Source organism: Cupressus sempervirens, chromosome 8 (assembly GCF_028749045.1).
Source record: "Cupressus sempervirens isolate cs-2001-9-10 chromosome 8, ASM2874904v1, whole genome shotgun sequence".
NCBI lineage: Eukaryota > Viridiplantae > Streptophyta > Pinopsida > Cupressales > Cupressaceae > Cupressus > Cupressus sempervirens.
Genome location: NC_143125.1, coordinates 309,231,404 through 309,249,178, shown reverse-complemented (window position 1 = coordinate 309,249,178; position 17,775 = coordinate 309,231,404). Strand labels below are relative to the sequence as shown.

At 36.0% G+C, this 17,775-nt stretch overlaps 1 protein-coding gene across 1 annotated transcript in view; it reads right to left on the bottom strand.

Annotated features, from left to right (window-relative positions):
* Window positions 1-994: 994 nt before the first annotated feature.
* The window catches only part of LOC149542635 (putative lysine-specific demethylase JMJ16), a 30,947-nt gene continuing 14,166 nt past the window's right edge, over window positions 995-17,775 (bottom strand). The window contains exons 10-12 of the mRNA XM_089797517.1: window positions 17,622-17,725; window positions 2,068-2,265; window positions 995-1,928 (exon numbers count right to left, since the gene is read on the bottom strand). Of these exons, the coding sequence (XP_089653643.1) occupies window positions 1,524-1,928; window positions 2,068-2,265; window positions 17,622-17,725 (707 nt within the window). The 3' untranslated portion in view covers window positions 995-1,523. The remainder of the gene's footprint in view (window positions 1,929-2,067; window positions 2,266-17,621; window positions 17,726-17,775) is intronic.

Below are 17,775 nucleotides of genomic sequence, written 5' to 3'. Positions count from 1 at the left end.
TATAAGTGAGTGTGTTCATAAAATTTGTAAGTCTATAAAAGTGTTCAATTCTAATGGACAATGAGTAGTGTCAAAAATCACCCACACGTCAAAATCACTTATGCGTAAAATCACTTGGGGCATGATTCCGACCTCATCCCTTATAATGTTGAAGAGTTGCACTCAGCAAAGACTTGATCTCTAGTGGGCTCTTTGTAAACCATTCAACTTCATCAATAGACCAAAGGCCCGTTGATGATTATGATTGACATTACTTGTGATGGAATACTAGTTTTTATGATGATGTTGATGGTCTAATACAACAAAAACAATGCTTTTAGGGTAAGGAACCATATAAATTATCTTAGAATAAAAATGGTACATGTTGAATTTACCATATAAATTATCTTAGAATAAAAATGGTACATGTTGAATTTTATATGGAGATAAACAATCTCTAAAAATTCAAAACTATTGCAAGTTTCTTTTGGTAATGTGAAAGTTCAACAAGAACTAAATGTTAATGTAAAGTTGTTATACATGAATTAATGAAAATATAATATGAAATGGGTAAGTACCTTTACAATGTGTCAATAGTAGGTTCTCCCAGATAACAGTTAAAATTTGATAAAGATTTCTTGAGTGCTGGAGTCGAACACTGTAATCTTATGATAAAAATGGATGGACTGCAATGGAATGAAAGTGAGGCATCCACAACTATCAACTTTATATGCTTTCATTTTTGGCCAATCAAATTATTTATGAAAACATATTCCTTGCATATATATCATCATAAATACCTAAATCTCCTTTACAGCCCCAAAATTCTGCTATCAAATGGGTAAATACCAGTTCTCCAAAATAAAAGTTCAAAATTTGATGAACATTTCTTGTTAGTGCTCGAGTCGAAAACTGTAGTCTTACAACAAAATTGGAAGGACTATAAAGCATTTTCATTCCCATTTGTTGTGATGGTGTCTTTTGCACTTTTAAGGCCTGCTTTAGGTGCTTAATAGAAGACTAAGAATGTTTCTTTCATTGATTGTGTACTGTACAATTATTTTTGGTTACTGTTACAGGCTTAATCAGTTACAGGCATCAAAAGTACACTGATGAGATTGTAGTACGCATTTAAAATCACATCAAAACAGTTGTGCCTTTAAAAGCATTTGCCAAGCAATCATGGCTTTGGGTGGTGGATCAGCATGGGTTAGGTAGATATGTTCCTTTACAATTCCTATAGGCACACTGCTAGCTTGTGCTCCTGCTAAATGTTCTGATCTAATACATTTTACCAGCCTTTTGAATTGGTTAGAATTCTCCTCAGGCACTTCTTCTTGTTAGCGTAGCAGCATAATGCACCAGGAAAGGCACCCAGTAATGAATACAGGTGTCATTTGAGGAGAACTACTATTCAAAATGCTACTTGAGAACTAGCATCCGGCCTATGGTTGGAACAAAGAATGTGGTGAGATGTACAAAGAAAATGAGCTTTTGGAGTGCTCTGCCAAAAATTTCAGGAGACCAGAATTAGCCTTCTTTATTCACAAGTTTTGAAGTTCTTCTACTAGAGCCATAAAAGCTGCCTTCCAATTGGAGTTCCATGATTGGCTGCTTAAAACTTTATGCAGTGTCCACAGCTCATCTGGACTTGCTTTTTTGAACAAACCCTTGAGCACTGTATGTACCTTTTCAGTTGACAAAAGATTTTGAGTTTCTAATTGCCCTTGATGCTGATTATCTGTACTTGACTCATGGTGATTATTGATTGTCGCAAGCAAATTCTTCAACGCTGCAGTTCTACAATCTTTTCCAATTTCTGAGTTAAAGCTCTTGTTTCTTTCCTCACTACTATCAGTCTTCTCAGAAGGATATGTCTTGACTCCTCTCTTTGATCGTGTAGCCCAATACTCTAAACATTTGCGATCACGATCAAGATTCTCAATGGCCTGTCAGTTTGTAATAAAACAGTTGCACCAATCAGGATGCTAATTGATCAATGAAACAGTCATTCCCATTATAAAATACTGAAATTATAAGAGATATAATTCTTAGCACACTTCTATACAACTTGATCCTTAGGCATACCTGAATTACTGAAGGTGATGCAAGACCAAACATTTCAAGACCATTTAGGCTCCCTGGGGGTTGCAAAGAAGGAAGATTATGTTTGCCAAGGCTGCGCTGTCTTCTGATTTCTTGATTTAATCTCTCTTGCACAAGTTCCCAGCACTTATCAACTGTAACATGTATAAAAACCTCTGTTGGGCATCCTTCTACTATAACCTGTCAGATCAAAATAAACATGTCGCTGTCAACTAATAGAAGTCCACAGCATGACAAACCAAATTGTGAATGACATCCCAAAAAATATGAAATTTTAAAGCTAACCAGTGATTTTGTGTAAGTCTTAACTGTTCAAATTTTCAAGAAGGAAAATATGAAATGACAATTTAATTTATCTGGAATGCCCTTAATAGAAAATCAAAACCTATTAAAATCAAGAATCATTCAGGACATTAAGGTTATGACGCTCAATGGGTTTGACAAGAAAGCAGCATTCTTGTCTTGAAAATTTTTCATTCTTAATAAATTACGACTTCTGAATTGAATAGAAAGTAAAGGTGATAAACCACTTTTATGTTAAGCTTGATAAAAGCCCACTGAAGAATACTCTCAACCTCATTATGGGTCCACTACAGCATTGGAATTAAGTTGTGCGAGTACATATTCCAGTACAGGGACCAGTGGGAGAATGGGAATATCATTTGCAGAATAATGATACATTGTACCTGTTGAGAATCTGACAGACACTCAAACACAACTTCCAAAATGTATAAAGCATAGTATTAAGACTCAGATTTGTTAACTATATGTTACACTAGGGCTCAGAGTCTGTCAACAAAGACTCTGAGATTCGAAGTCCCAAAACAAAAACAAAGGCAAGAGCTCTGGCACAACTTGGCAAGTTAAAAAACCATAAATTTCAAATAGGTATTAAGATTAATTTTTGACAAAATGCTTACCTTCTATTTAAGATTTTAAATCACTCTCACAGAAATCAAATATACTACGTTCATTTGTATACAGATGTACACAGTTAAAATTAACATAGACTGTAAACAAAGAAGGTTGTAGTTTTAAACATGGCAGCCAACAGCCAGTAAAAGCACTTAATTCAGTTGCTAGAACTTAATTCAGTTGCTAGAACTTCCATCTAGCAACAGAAATAAAGAGGAGCTTTCCCAAAACTCAAGACAAACAAGAAGCTACTATAACAGCCAACAAAAGTAGCAATCACATCGCTACTACTTCCACCGAGCAACAGAAAATAAAAAGGTACTTTCCCAGAACTCAAACAAACAGGCATGTGTTGTTGTCCAATCATATATATACACATATTTTACAGAGTGTGTATAATATATATACACAGTAAAACATGCAATATACATACATATGCAGGGAAACATAAATGATTATACACGTAAATAAATATAGAGCATCTACACACCCATATAATATTTTTGTGTAAGGTCGTATAAGAGAGTGTGTGTGTATTTATATATATCTGTGTATGGATGTTTGTATATGTGTATATCTAAGTTGCCGAATCAGAAATGGGTGTGGGTACATTTTTGGTACATTCATATATATATATATATATATAGAGAGAGAGAGAGAGAGAGAGAGAGAGAGAGATGAAAGTTTAGAATGTCATATAACTATACATATATTATACAAAACCATTACAAAATTCAAATTTTGAAACATATCATTCTAATTTACATTCAAGTTTCTGTATCAAAAAGATATGATAGATAATTTCAGAGTTCGCTAATCAGTAGTCTAGGTCTTTGAAATATCAAAAATATCAAACGAGAATCACTAAACATTTTGGCGTTTAAAAACACAAATCCCAGATGTGTCCCCACAGGAGATTCGTTTCAAAATCAGACTCCAGTACGTTTTGTACCCAGAAATGTCTGGAAAAGTCCCATGATTCAGCAACTTAGGTGTCTATATATAGGGGTGTGTGTGTGTGTGTGTACAACTGCATATAATATATGTTATATACACATGTATATACATATACACATATGTGTCTATGTGTGAGTTGTTTGCATATTTAAAGTGTGATATTATTATTTTTCCTCTGTAACCATCTATAACTTATTAATTTGTGACATAACTGCAAAAGTTCCAAAGCTACTATCCTGTGCTATTATCACATTTAAATCAAAACTATTCAAATTTAAACTGTTTTATTCTCCTGGTTCCTTCAGCAATGAGAGCTATGCATAGATGCAGAAGGAATAGTTTTGGCACAGAGAACTGTCATGAGGGCAACAAATTCACACGTGAAGTCTGCAACAAGGATTTCCAAAAAGATTTATCTGCAGTTAAACAGATCAGAGCATACTTTGCAGTGGAAGTTGGGTAAAAAAATTCAGAAAAGTTTACACACTGCACGATTCCCAAGTCTGCTGCTCAGTCAAGGTAAAAAATACATATTCTTGCCGAATACTCAGCTCAGTACTGTAATGTCCCCAAATTTGGGTTTACCTAATTTTTGCCCAAAGTAACAATTCTACAACATAATTTGTTTTTACGAATACTATTCTATAATTAAATTGTCTAATACCTATTGAGCTTTTTTGAAGTAAATAAGCAATTAACATTACATTATCTATAGCTTCATTTGCAAGGAGAGGAGAGCAAGATTGAGTGCCCTGGACATTCACCGCAACTAAGCTTAAAGGCATGATATAACACCCCTTGCCCCACAAGTGGCAGGAACCCTAGCCCATTGAACATGGCATGAGCTACTTAGATGGGGAACCTATTTCTACCTTCCTAATCATGCCTCCTTACTAACCCATTTATTCTTTAGTTTCACTTCCAACAACCGTCATAGCGATTGGAGACGAATGCAAGAATGGGTGCCTGAAACATTCACCGCAACTAAGCACAAGGGCATGATATAACACCCCTTGACCCACAAGTGGCAGGAGCTCTTGTCCATCCAACATGGGGTGAGCTACTTAGATGGGGACCCTGTGTCTTCCCTCCCAAACATGTCTCCTTACTAACCCATATGACTGCTATTCTTTAGTTTCACTTCCAACAACCAACAATCATAGAGATTTTAAAGGAACACATGACAAGGTGCCTAAAACGTTCACCACAACTTAGCCCAAGGGTCTGATTTAACATCCCTTTGGCCCACAAGTAGCAAGAACTCTTTTTCATATAAAATGGGAATGGTTACTTAGATGAGGAACCCATCTCTACCCCCTCAGTCATATTTTCTTACTAACCCCTACATGGTTGTTTGTAGGAGAATAAATAGATTAAACAAATAATTAAATAATCTAGATGGATTAGTGATTCTCACTATTATCTGTATAATATATTGGAATACAAAAGAGATTATAAAATATAACTGACAATATCACCACAACATTGCACACTGCAACACTTGCTAGATCACAAGACTGCTTTTTTTTCACTGAATGCAAATCACTTATATCAAATCTGATCTTCCTCCATTGCATTTGTTCTCCCTTTTATATCTTCTAACAAGAAGGGTTGCACCTTTTCATCACACTACTGCCTTGCAAAATGTTACTGTAGTTTAACTTTAATTAAATTCCTTTAACTGTAAGGGATCGCTACCCTTGTTAAATTCTCTAATTTATATCTATCCTCTATGAATCACAAGGATCTTTCAGTCTAAGTTTTTTTTTTTCAAGGGTGGTGACCATGAATTAGTATAGACTGCAATTTCTACTAATTGCTGTGATATAACATTGATCAAGGCTGCAATCTTGATAACCTCTTTGGTAGAGGCGTGACACTTTGACATGTAATGTCACCTATAAATTTGATAATCGCTGCTCTTGTTATCTGTTTGTCTAGGATAATGGCAATGATCTGAAGTTTAACAATGCTGTGCTTCTTCTATAATTGTGGGGACAAGACAGGTACTTTGTGATTATCATGGATATTTTAAATCATTTTGAATTGTCATTAATATTTGATTATATATGAAATAAGTTTGCACCTCTTAAAGGTCCTCTTGCATAATCACTTCCCTTAAAAATTTATGCTGCCAAAATCTGAAGTTTTTTAAAGCTTGCTCACTTTTTTGTAACAAAAACTTACATGTTTTTCATGCTCTCCATTTCCTGCTGATTGTCCTGTTAGAATATTTAATTAGTTGGATGAGGTATTCTGAATTTTAAGGCCTTAGAATATATTATTTTTGTTTTTCTCTTAGCTTTATATTTGCAGTAGGAAGCTGGCATGTCTTATAGGTCTCCCATCTTCAAAACTCATGCAAGTCTACAGTGGATAACCTGACCAGTCTCTGTCTCCACATTTAAGTGTGTAAATGTAATCCTAGGAATTTTTCTTTCATTTTTGTCTGGATAAGATTATATCACTCGACTCAGAGTTAAGCTTCTAGTAAATCAATCCAGTTACATGACCATCTCCAGTTAAGGAATTCTATGATTAAAATAAATAGGGATCTTCAGAATATGTAATTAGTTGGATGAGGGATTCTGAATCTTAAGGCCTTAGACTATATCATTTTTGTTTTTTCTTATCTTTCTATTTGAAGTAGGAGACTAACACGTCAAGAGATGTCTCTTATTGGTCTCCCATCTTCAGAACTCATTCAAGTCTACAGTGGATAACCTGCCCAGTCTCTGTCTCCACATTTAAGTGTGTAAATGAAATCCTAGCATATTTTTTCTTTCATGTTTGTCTGGATAAGATAACAACACTCCACTCAGAATTAAGCTTCTAATAAGTCAATTCAGTTACATGACCATCTCCAATAAGAGATTCTCTGATTAAAATAAATGGGGATCTTCTCCATCATTAGGATGTATCTAGATTCTACATGTTACAACATTATTTATCAGTACTCTTTGTGAGAATAGAATTTAGCAGATTGTGTTTAACTCTCAGTATTTAAGTATTATGATCACTAGAGGAATGGTCGATTGAAAATTTGCCAAAATGATTGCTTAATAGCCAGAATTGCATGAAAACTCAAGCAATCTTTCCAAAATAGCTTTGAGATAATTCAGTTCATGGTGTCCTAAAGAATGAATGTCACACCTTTGAGAGTGCTGCAACTGCATAGGCATGTGGAGACATAACATTTAAGAGACCAATAATCCCATTAAAATATTAGTCAGTTGAAAGAAGAAATGACTCAAACAGCAACACCTCCTCTAGGTAAAGCTTGTTTGATGCTATGTAGCAAGTCAACAACACCACAATCATATATGGACAGCTTTTAAAAGAAATTATGAAAAGTGTTTCTACTCTGACCATCATTTCTCTCTTGAACGATAAAACCAAACCAAAAGTCAAATGCGCAAATTTTCCTAGAACTTGATATTGATATTACATCCTCAAATAACACAAAATGCCCAACTGGACTGAAAAACATACCAACATGTACTATAGAGCAGCATCATTTGGTGGGAGATCAAAGACTACTGAAATGAAACAAAAATCAGCTAGGAAGTTGGGAACTGGTCAGAAAAATTCTAGACATATAGGATGTGAAGCTAGAATTGCGGGACGCATGAATTGAGCCAATAATTGTGATGTTCCTTTGAGATTCTAGAACTCGTTCTTTTGTAAGGGCAAACAAATATGAACATTGGCCTTGCAAGATCCCAATGGAAGCTGCACAAAAGGTGACCACCAAATCTTGCAAATCTTTCATAGGCTCTGCCCCTCTACAAAGCACATTGGAGAAACCCAAAATTTGTCTTCACAAACTTATTAATTTGTGTCTACTAATTGATCTCCTAAATCTTATAATTAATTATATTTAGCTTAGTTGATTATTATTAGCTTTTAATATAATTTATTTAATTTATTAATTATATTATCCCTTTCTTTTACTGTTTCATTACTATTAGTTAAACATGTCCTAGCCTAAGTTTTAAGTAATATTAATTAATTAAATATAACCTATAACTTAATACCCTTATTTCCATCCACAATCCCCCCAACTAATTAGTCCCTGCTTAATTAGTTAATCTCCAGCATTTCTAACTTCATTAGCCTATTTCCTTCAATTCTAAATTCCCAATCCCCATCCAAAAGGTGTCACACTCTTGATGCTCACACATGTAGCCACCTTACTCTGCCATTCATCCCCTGCATTCCTCACGCACCTTTTGCATGACTCCCAAGCATGCTTCCATTTGTCACCATCACCCTTTCCCAATGTTTCTCACATGTGTGAGAACACCTTCACAGCTCCTCATGCCTTGCCACTTGTCACAAGGCTATGAGTTCAATCCAGCTCACCTCCTTACATTCATTTTGAACCCTTCATGAGCTTTCAACCTTGACCAGCCATTTGTCCTCTTCAAAACCTATAAATTAAGGTTATTGGTCTCATTCCTTATCACATCTCCATATGTTATTAGTATGGTGTTGGGTTAATGAGCAACCAAATTTCTCCGTCAACAACATCATTTGAGGTTCACATGTTATTGTATGAGTAGGCACAGTTTATAAAATTATATGCTTATCCTCTTTACTAACATTTCCATGCATGCACACACCATGCATCATATCAACAAGTTGTTTAACCAATAAGATGGAATTTATGAGAGCAATGATATCTAAATATGAATGTCATATATTATATTTATGTTAAAAACGATGTATTTAAATGGAAACTTCCAGATTAAGGCCTAAGTGGAAATCTCGTCCACTTGCAAAGGCTACTATATTTATTAGCTATTATGAACCATGTGTAATCTACAAATTGCACGTAAGAACGCATTCAATAATTTGTAATTAGATATTTTGGAAGTAGAGAAAAGTATATATTGTTGTAAAAGAGTATTTAATGTTTTTATTGAATAATGTTTATTATTGAATCACCTTATTATTTGAATTTTGAATTAGTCATTCAAACCCTATAGTTTCCTTTGTTGAATTTGGTCTTTCTTGACAAAGAAAATGGACATGCATCACTATTTCAATGGTCAGTATTTCAAAACTTGTCTTATTTAATCTTTGATGTGAGTTAGTGAGAAGGGGTTAGCTCATTTTGAATTATTTATGTCATTTCAAGTGGAGGAATAGAACACTTAAAAGACACAAAAACTTAGCATCCTTGAGTTTTAGAGAGTGTTCTTGGGAGTTATTGAGCTTTACAGGAGTGGTTTTGGGAATAACCAGGATGCCTCCTTCACTTATTTTAAAGGTTTTTGAGGAAGATTTTCATGCTACTCAATATTTCCTATTATTTAAATTCTTATTGTATGAAATGTGTTGCTTAATTATTTGGGCGTGGGTATATACATTAAGGAATGATTCCTCATTTAATTTCTTAAATCTTGAAAGAAGAGCTTGAAAGTGTATGTATATATTTATATTTGAAAGAAGGGCTTGAAAGTACACGTGTGTGTATATATATATATATATATGGAATCATAATTTTTTGTACAATTAATTTTCCTAAAAGTATGTTGTCTGTCAGTAATGAGAGCTTTAAATGTATCATAGTATATTAAAAATGATAAGAGTATATCGTGTTTCAGGAAAGAAAAAGTCTAATTGTGTGAATGAGTGTGTTCTCGATGCCTTGTATAGTCTCCCTTTAAAATTGACACTCCTATATTCTGTAGGAGTGGTATCTAACAAGAAGCATAGTGACAAACCTCAGTTGAGACTCACCCAGACTTAGAGATTCTCAAGCTGACTCAATTGAATTGAGGCTCTGGGACTCATGATCTGGGTACCTTCCAAATTTGCCACTTGCAAACTCTGAATTTTGATAGTTGCAAACGCTGGTACGGAAGAAATTTTTGTAGGGGGTTGGTACATTTCTGGTGCATTCACACACACACATGTATGTACATATCTATATATGTAGCTTAAAAATAGAATTGGGTTTGGTATGTCATATGCCTATACATATGCTACACAATACCATTACAAATCGCAAATTTTGAAACATATCATTCTAATTTGAATTCAGGTTTCTGCATCAAGAAGATCACACCAGAATCTCATGGTAGATAAGTTCAGAATATGCTTATCAGCAGTCTAGGACTTAAATTTAAAAATATCTAAAAGATCAAACTAGATCACTAAACCTTTCAGCATTTTAAAACACAAATCGGAGATGTGTACCCACAGGAAATTCATTTCAGAATCAGATTATGGTACATTTTGTGCCCGGAAATGCCCAGAAAAGTCTGCCACAAACATTTGCCCTGTATAACTTGAATTCTAAAGATATGATGATACCTTTATGATAGCTGGAAGCTTGCAACATATTGAAACGATAATCATCTTTAGGTATAAGATCAAAAGTCATCAATGGGCCCTTGGTCTACTGGTGAAGTTGAATGGCTCACAAAGAGCCCACTAGGGATCAAGTCTTGCTGAGTGCAAGGCTCCGACATCATACGGGATGAGGCCGGGTTCGTGCCCCAGGTGATTTTGACAGCGTGAATGCCCCTCAGTCCTTGGCTCTAAGCCGAAGAGGTTTCGGGCACGAGTGGGCCCATATCGGGTTCCTAAAAAGTCTATGTGGTGGCCTTTGCCGGTTGGTAGCTCGCAGGCTTCATGCCTCACTGGGCTGCCTCGCAGGTCTGAACCCTCCATCAAAAAAAAGCAAAATCAACAGTCAAAATTCAACACCACCCGTGGTAAGATTATGCTAGTATACAATTGCTGTTAAGAGTCTAAGACCGTTTCTTGTTCCTCTAATCAACATTGTCCTCTTGCTTCTGCAGGTGTGACAGCAGGTTGGATGCACACTTCCAACAGAGGGCAACAAATTACTCTTGGTATCATTCAATCATGACAGAATCATGCATAGATCTAAATGTGGTACATAGATCTAAATGTGGTAAATAGTCCAAGATGGTGATGACCTCATGTGGCCATAATTGGCCATTTGGTGCCACAGCTGTGAAGAGGATCATGAGCAGGGAATGACTGAAGATTTGCCTCTGGCCTAAGTGCCTCAATATGAATACTGCCAAGGATGTAATTGTCAGGCTTATTGAGAAGGTTGCCCCCAGTATGATTGGTACAGCATAGAGGTTACTGAAATAATAGTAGTAAAAATCTTCAGATCAGCTCATCACCTCCTTCCTCACTACTGTGACTCCCATCCGAGGAACAAAGCGGTCACTCAGCCCTCCTTCAGGTCACACTAGATCTATGAGACCTCGGAGAAGACACACTCGGCAGCATCACCCCATTTCCAGCGGTTCTCAGAAATGATCCATGGCACACACTTGCCCCCGAGTATATCCTTCAGTTCTAGACTGCTTCTCATCTGTGGCGAGTATTTAGTCTTTCCTTGTTTTGTACTTTGTTTTCTTGCTAGTTCTTTCAGCAGACACCATTTGGCGCTCCCACGGTTGGCTGTTGCCCTGTTGTACTTATTTCCCTTAGACCCTTGTGGTCTCTTGTTGGACATTAACAAATTTATCTTATCGCTAGAATTAATTGGGATTTAATTGGGAAAAATAAGTTAGGATACATCAATTCTTATCCAAAAACTTTGAAAATGGTGGCAGAATTGAAAATTAAGAAACTGCTTTATATACTGATTGAATCACAATTTTAATAAAATTATGTAATCTTTTTATGTAATAATAATGTACATCCTAATCATCCTAATCTTGGAAATATGGTTGTAGAAGATGCAAATGGGGCTTTTAAACTTTCTGAAATTTTATCATGATGGAAAACATTAATCTAAACATCAAAGAAAAGTTATAAAAAGAAAATGCATTGTGTATGAAAAGAATGTTTAAAGGTATAAAAAAAAATGATTCAAATGGCCATGTTAGTGACTTTTAATGGCATGAATGCTGCCAGGCAAACTGTGCAGTTTATGCTTAAAGCATCTGAAGAACATTTGGCAGCTCAGAACGAAGATAGAGATAGCAACATCAGAGCACTGGATGGGAATTTAGAAAGCAAGAAAGGAAGGAACAGAAACCAAAAATAATATTATAGCAGATTATCGTAACATAGTCTAATTGAATAATTTAGTAAGGTTGGTGAACTTTAGTGTCCATCAACAAACGGTTCGCATAAGGGGTTTGAGGAATATGCCAAGATAGTATAATTTGAAAATGCATTGGAAAACCTTGTTTAGGATTTCGTTAAACTAAGTGTTGTTGATTGTAGATATATTTACAATGATTTATTCCTAAGTGCATTTCATCTTAAGTTTTCCCTGTCAATGCAGCTTATCAAGTCTACATAATAGCCAGTCAGGATTAATGGGCATATTCTAATGACAAACAATGTCCTATATCTACATGTATTATGTACATTGACCTATGATGGCAGAAAGTACTTTGTTCATTGGAGATGGATAGAACTGGTCAAAGTCAAAGGCCAAGGAGAAATTTGAGTACTCCGAGGCTAAGGTGCATCAGACTGTATTCAAGTGGCCAAGTCAAGCTAGCAACATCACTGATTTGAGGATAAGAATATACTTTCAGCATATTTCAGAAAGGATGTTTGATGCAGAGGCCCTCAAGGATGAGGGTAGGCTGGAGGTGTTTAATGAAGATGTGGACATATAGGATTTCAAAAACGGACACAATTAAGAGATACTTGAAGAAAATGCTGTCAGATCGTTGGTGATGGGAATTCCATCACCTGGACATTTGTGAAGAAATCGACAGTGTCAGGCAGGAAAGGTAAAACCACTAGGGATGAGCAATCGCATCCAGTAGAGCAAAGTTTGTAAGAGAGTACCTGTAGGCATTCAACAACAGTTATGGTGTGATGTAAAGCCACTAAGTAGATGTCCTAGAAAGCAAGCAGATCCTCTTGAATTGAGCTAAGGACAGCACAAGTGTCATTGGACACTGAAGATGTGTCTCAAGCAATCAGGAGATCAACACAAGTATAGCCTTGGAGGGGTCGAAATAACACCAAATTGTTGTTTAGCATTGGGAGTTATAATCAATTATTTATGTGAAGCTTGCTAGCTAGATATAACATTGTAGTTTGAGTTAGACTTGAACTCTTTAATAATAACAAGGTGAAATGAAAAATCCAAGACAGATCCACAGAGTCATATCGAAATGAACCAAGCATAGTAAGAATGAGATGCGCCCCCCTCCCCCTTTTGCCCCATGTCTCAGAGACGGGGACGTACCAGGGACTTGGGAACTCAGTCCCCCCGTCCCCAGCAGCGTCACAAAATTCTGCCACCTCTGCCAAGGATGGGGGGATGTACCGATGTTGACTATTTGTTGATTCAGCTATTTATGTTCAATATTCCAATTCAATACAATGTTCAATTATTTACTCTTTTACATCTTTATATCTTATATTGCAATACATCTTTTCATAACCAGCATCTTAACTACCATATGTATAGTATAGACAACCTCCCTTGTCCCCCTACCATCCACAAATTAAGGCACCTCTGTCCCCACATCCCAAAAACTTGTCCCCCCGTTCCGTCATCCCCCTGTCCCCCAAGGCAGTGTAACTATGGAACCAAGTAATCATCGGCTTTTCTAGAGTTCTGAATGGTTGTTAAAGCTGGTTACCTGTGTACTCTGGTAAGATGTAATGCCAACCATAGGATTACTTGAAGATTGTCGTTGCAGTTTATCATTTCACAGATTGGCGATTTGATGTTGACATATCAAGCTTTTGAACTCGTAAACCATGGTTTAAGTTACATTTGATTAAGGCCTTATATAACTATGATTGAAATATTTTAAGAATTTGTGAGACACCTCTGCTATTGATTCATGGCTGAAGAAGCAATTGGATGTAAATGATCCCACAGCCTAATTCCTCAGTTGTTTGGGAAAAAATGCCTTTATAACTCATTGAAAAATTTAATTACAAAATCTTGGATGGCTTGTGCTTCACTGTGGCTTAGCAGTCAAGTCAAGACTTGAGAAAATTGGCAAGTTGGTATGTCATCATTTATCCCTTCTTTGTGGGAAGCAGCAATTAGTTACACATCTTCTACAGTTTTACTCATGCCCAGGGCTTTGTGGCCTTAATTACTTGGATAATTGGGGATAGATACCGAGCTAAATGAAATGCAATACTGTTTTCTATTTAATTTCATTTAAAAGCCAAAGATCAACACAAGCGCTTTTTTCAAGAAGAGTTTGGCTATACTACCAAACCCATATTTCAAAGAGATATTGATCCTTTGTCTATCAGGGTCAGGTACTGTTCATCTAGTGAAAAAGATTCAAGTGTAGAAGTACAGAGAAAAATGATGTGAACGGTGGGTAGAAAAAACAAATGAAAGATAAGAAACTCAGTTCTGGGAAAAAAACATAATAATAATAATAGCTCTAAATGTGTTTCAGACTTGAGGTCCTCACACAAAACTGTACAGTTCATAATAATAACTCTGGATATGTTTCAGATTTTAGGTCCTCATCAGCAGAGTGAGTCATGACTACACAAAACTGTGAAATAAATTAGAATAGGTTTCACTCATGCCATTTGAAAGGCCAAAATAAGATGTTAATGATTCATTAATAAATTAACCACAAATGTGATAAGAAAGGACAAGTAATTGAAAACCTTTAAAAGAGAAGAAAAACCACCCGGAACTTTGAAGCATAGGTAGAAAAGAATTACTAGTCCAAAAATCAAAACACAATCTACCTCTAAAAATCTGAATTAATATGAGTTTGGGAGATCAAATTAAATTTCAGAACAATATGCCTGGCTTTGGTTCAAGCCAGATTACAGTGTTTCCAGAAAGCATATGACCAAAAGGCATACCCAACAGTTTCATGCCAGATTAAAGATATTCTGAGAGGAATATGACCAAGAGGCATATCTAACAGCTCGAGAGGTCAGAAAAGAAAGCACTAGACTAGAATTACTAAAGCTATAACTGAGTTCACCAAAGCATTGAAGGGAACATCTTCCCAAGCACAGCAAAATGAAAAGATAGCACACATATAACCAACCAGACACATTGAAAGATATTGCTAAAATAGTAGAGATTCTTCTGTTGAGTGAGGTTGTCGTTGCACCAAAAGACCGATCTGTCAGCCCAATACAACCACTCAACTTATAGTACACAAGAGACAGTTAAGCCCTTGTCATGAATCCCAAGGAGAGTGCTGAACATTATTCCAACAATCTCCCCCTCAATGTTACTCAAGGGTCTGAGGATTCAAACTTGTGACCAAGCTCTAATACCACTTGTTAGAGTGGGGTTGTCGTTGCACCAAAAGATCAATCTGTCAATGCCCAATACAACCACTCAACTTATAGTACACAAGAGGCGGTTAAGCCCCTGTCACGAATCCCGAGGGGAATGCTGAACATTTTCCAATATCTTCTATCTTAGACACAGTAGAATCTAGATTAGTGGCAAAAACAACAGCACATAGACTTGCTAGCATGACAGACTTGCATAGCAGGACCACATTCTCCACCATGTTATGGCATCTACATGGTACAAGAAGTTATGAATGTCATGACGCTAGGTATTCCTGACCAGCTGCAATTGCAAGCATCTCACATTTCCATCCATGTGCATTTATAGGCCCAACACACTTCACATGAACTTGAGGACTTGTGAACCAAAGATGTTGACAACATTTTTGTTTCCCAGAACATGTTCTCTCACACAGTATGCAAAGACCAGAATACCCACATATTGGTTCAAACCAGTACCAAATTCGGGTCCAATTCGTCCAAAATTTTCCTAGGGTTCAAAAGTATTTGGTGTGTCAGCGACTCCTTGATTTTCCTGCAAGATGTTATATGTATGCATCCCAAGTTGCATCTATGACATAGAGTATGCTTAATTGCACAAAATGGACTAGACTAGATCGTGAATGTGGAGACAACGAACTTCTCCAATGGTAGACATGAACAGAATAAATCCATCATTGATAGATAGAACAATGCTGCAGGTATAACTCTGCTTCTTTTATAACATGATACACTTCTTTCCAAGAGCTTGTTGTATGCCTATTGTAATAAACAGGGCTTTCAACAAAGGAGCTCTCTTGTTTGTATTCAAGTTCTCTACCAAGATCTAAGATATGCCAATCAATTGGACAATGCTTTGTAATGATGCTATGATTACAACTACAAGTTTAAAGTTTATGGTGTTTTTGTTGTTTAAACGATTAAATCATATGATTTTATGATACTATGTGACAATCTAATTTTAACTTGTGCTTCTAGCCTTCATATATATATATATTACATGTTTTTTATAAACGAACCCAAAACCCCTTTCCAAAAATTTTCCATACCAGCGAACCGGTTTTTCAAACCCATATTTCAAATTGAACTCGAACTGGTAACTAAGCCCAACTGTATAGCAATATTTTGAGGTTGAAAACATTAAATAAATCAATCCAACTAAATGTACTGCAGTAAACTTCATCATGAATAGGCCTTCCATAAAACCATGATGCCTTGTGATTTTTTTAAAAACCAAGTAAAACACTAAAGATTAGTCAGATTGAACTTTCTTAGTGAACATGGGCTTTCTGAAGAACAGAATCTTCCAGCCCAGACCAATTCAATGCAAGACTACAGATCTAGGTGCCAGAGCAATCTAGACCATCATTGGCAAGCAGCTCCCATCATGTTTCCTCCCTTGTAGTAGTGTTTCCATTGGACCTATTCAAATTCCACTATCAAAGTCTTCCGTTCACTAAGAAGAGAGTAAACATTCCAATTGGGGCATCCATTCCAACTAATCGAACCAATAACAACCTGCAAATAGCCTCTAAAATGAATTTCCAATCACTTATGCACTGGGTAGCTTCAAACCCTAAACCAAGCAGCATATGTATGCCATTTTGTTAGTCTCCTTGCTTGATTACAAGGGCCAAGATAACAGCTTATCATTCAACAACCTCAGGTTGCCAAACAAATACTTTTTAAGTTTAGTATATTTAAGCCCAAAGTTACAGGAAAGAGATTGCACTTTAACCAAACCTTATTCCTGATGTGACTCTTTTACCAGAGGGTAAACAGTCAGCAATTGCAAATGCAACAAATCCCATAACTTCAATGATACGGCCATCTGCTAAGTCAATTGTATGTAGTAATATAAGGAAAAAAGATGAGTCAGAATGGCTTAGATATGCCTCCAGATTCTCTGTTCACCGGAATATTTTGTTGAATTTATTCCCCAAAATATGTCTTGTATCATAGCCAGAGACTTATATTAAAAGAATGGCATTTAGAAAAATTCTCAACAGCAGTTACTAAATTAAAAGCCCTATACTCTAAAGAATGCTTGTCCCAAGAGAAAACAGATGCAGAGACCCTGCCAAAGGTAGCAGGTTGAGTTGAGTAGAAACATCTGACTGCATAGAAAATGTACCAAGCAAGCTCCTTTCAGAAACCACAAACTATTTATTATAAAAAGTTGGAAAGAAATTAATTAACTCATATCTCAAAGTAATAATACCCATCTGAGGAAGTCTTTATATGCCTTTCTATATGCTCACAGTGGATTAAATGATTACAGTGGATTGTAACAATTAATACCGAAAAACAATATTTAAAAATTATTTTGTTCCTTGCCAAAACAAATCCATACATAATTCTAAGAGAAAACTGTAGTAGCACATGTTTGATACCTTGAATAGAGGTCCAACAAGCCCCGCATCTAGAACTTCTGAAATGTAATTGCATGTTTGTGTTGGATCTAAAACACTATGAAATCTCACCCGGCTTTTGAACCCTGCTAAGAATTCAAATTTGTTATAATTTAAATGTTCACCAGAGTTTGAC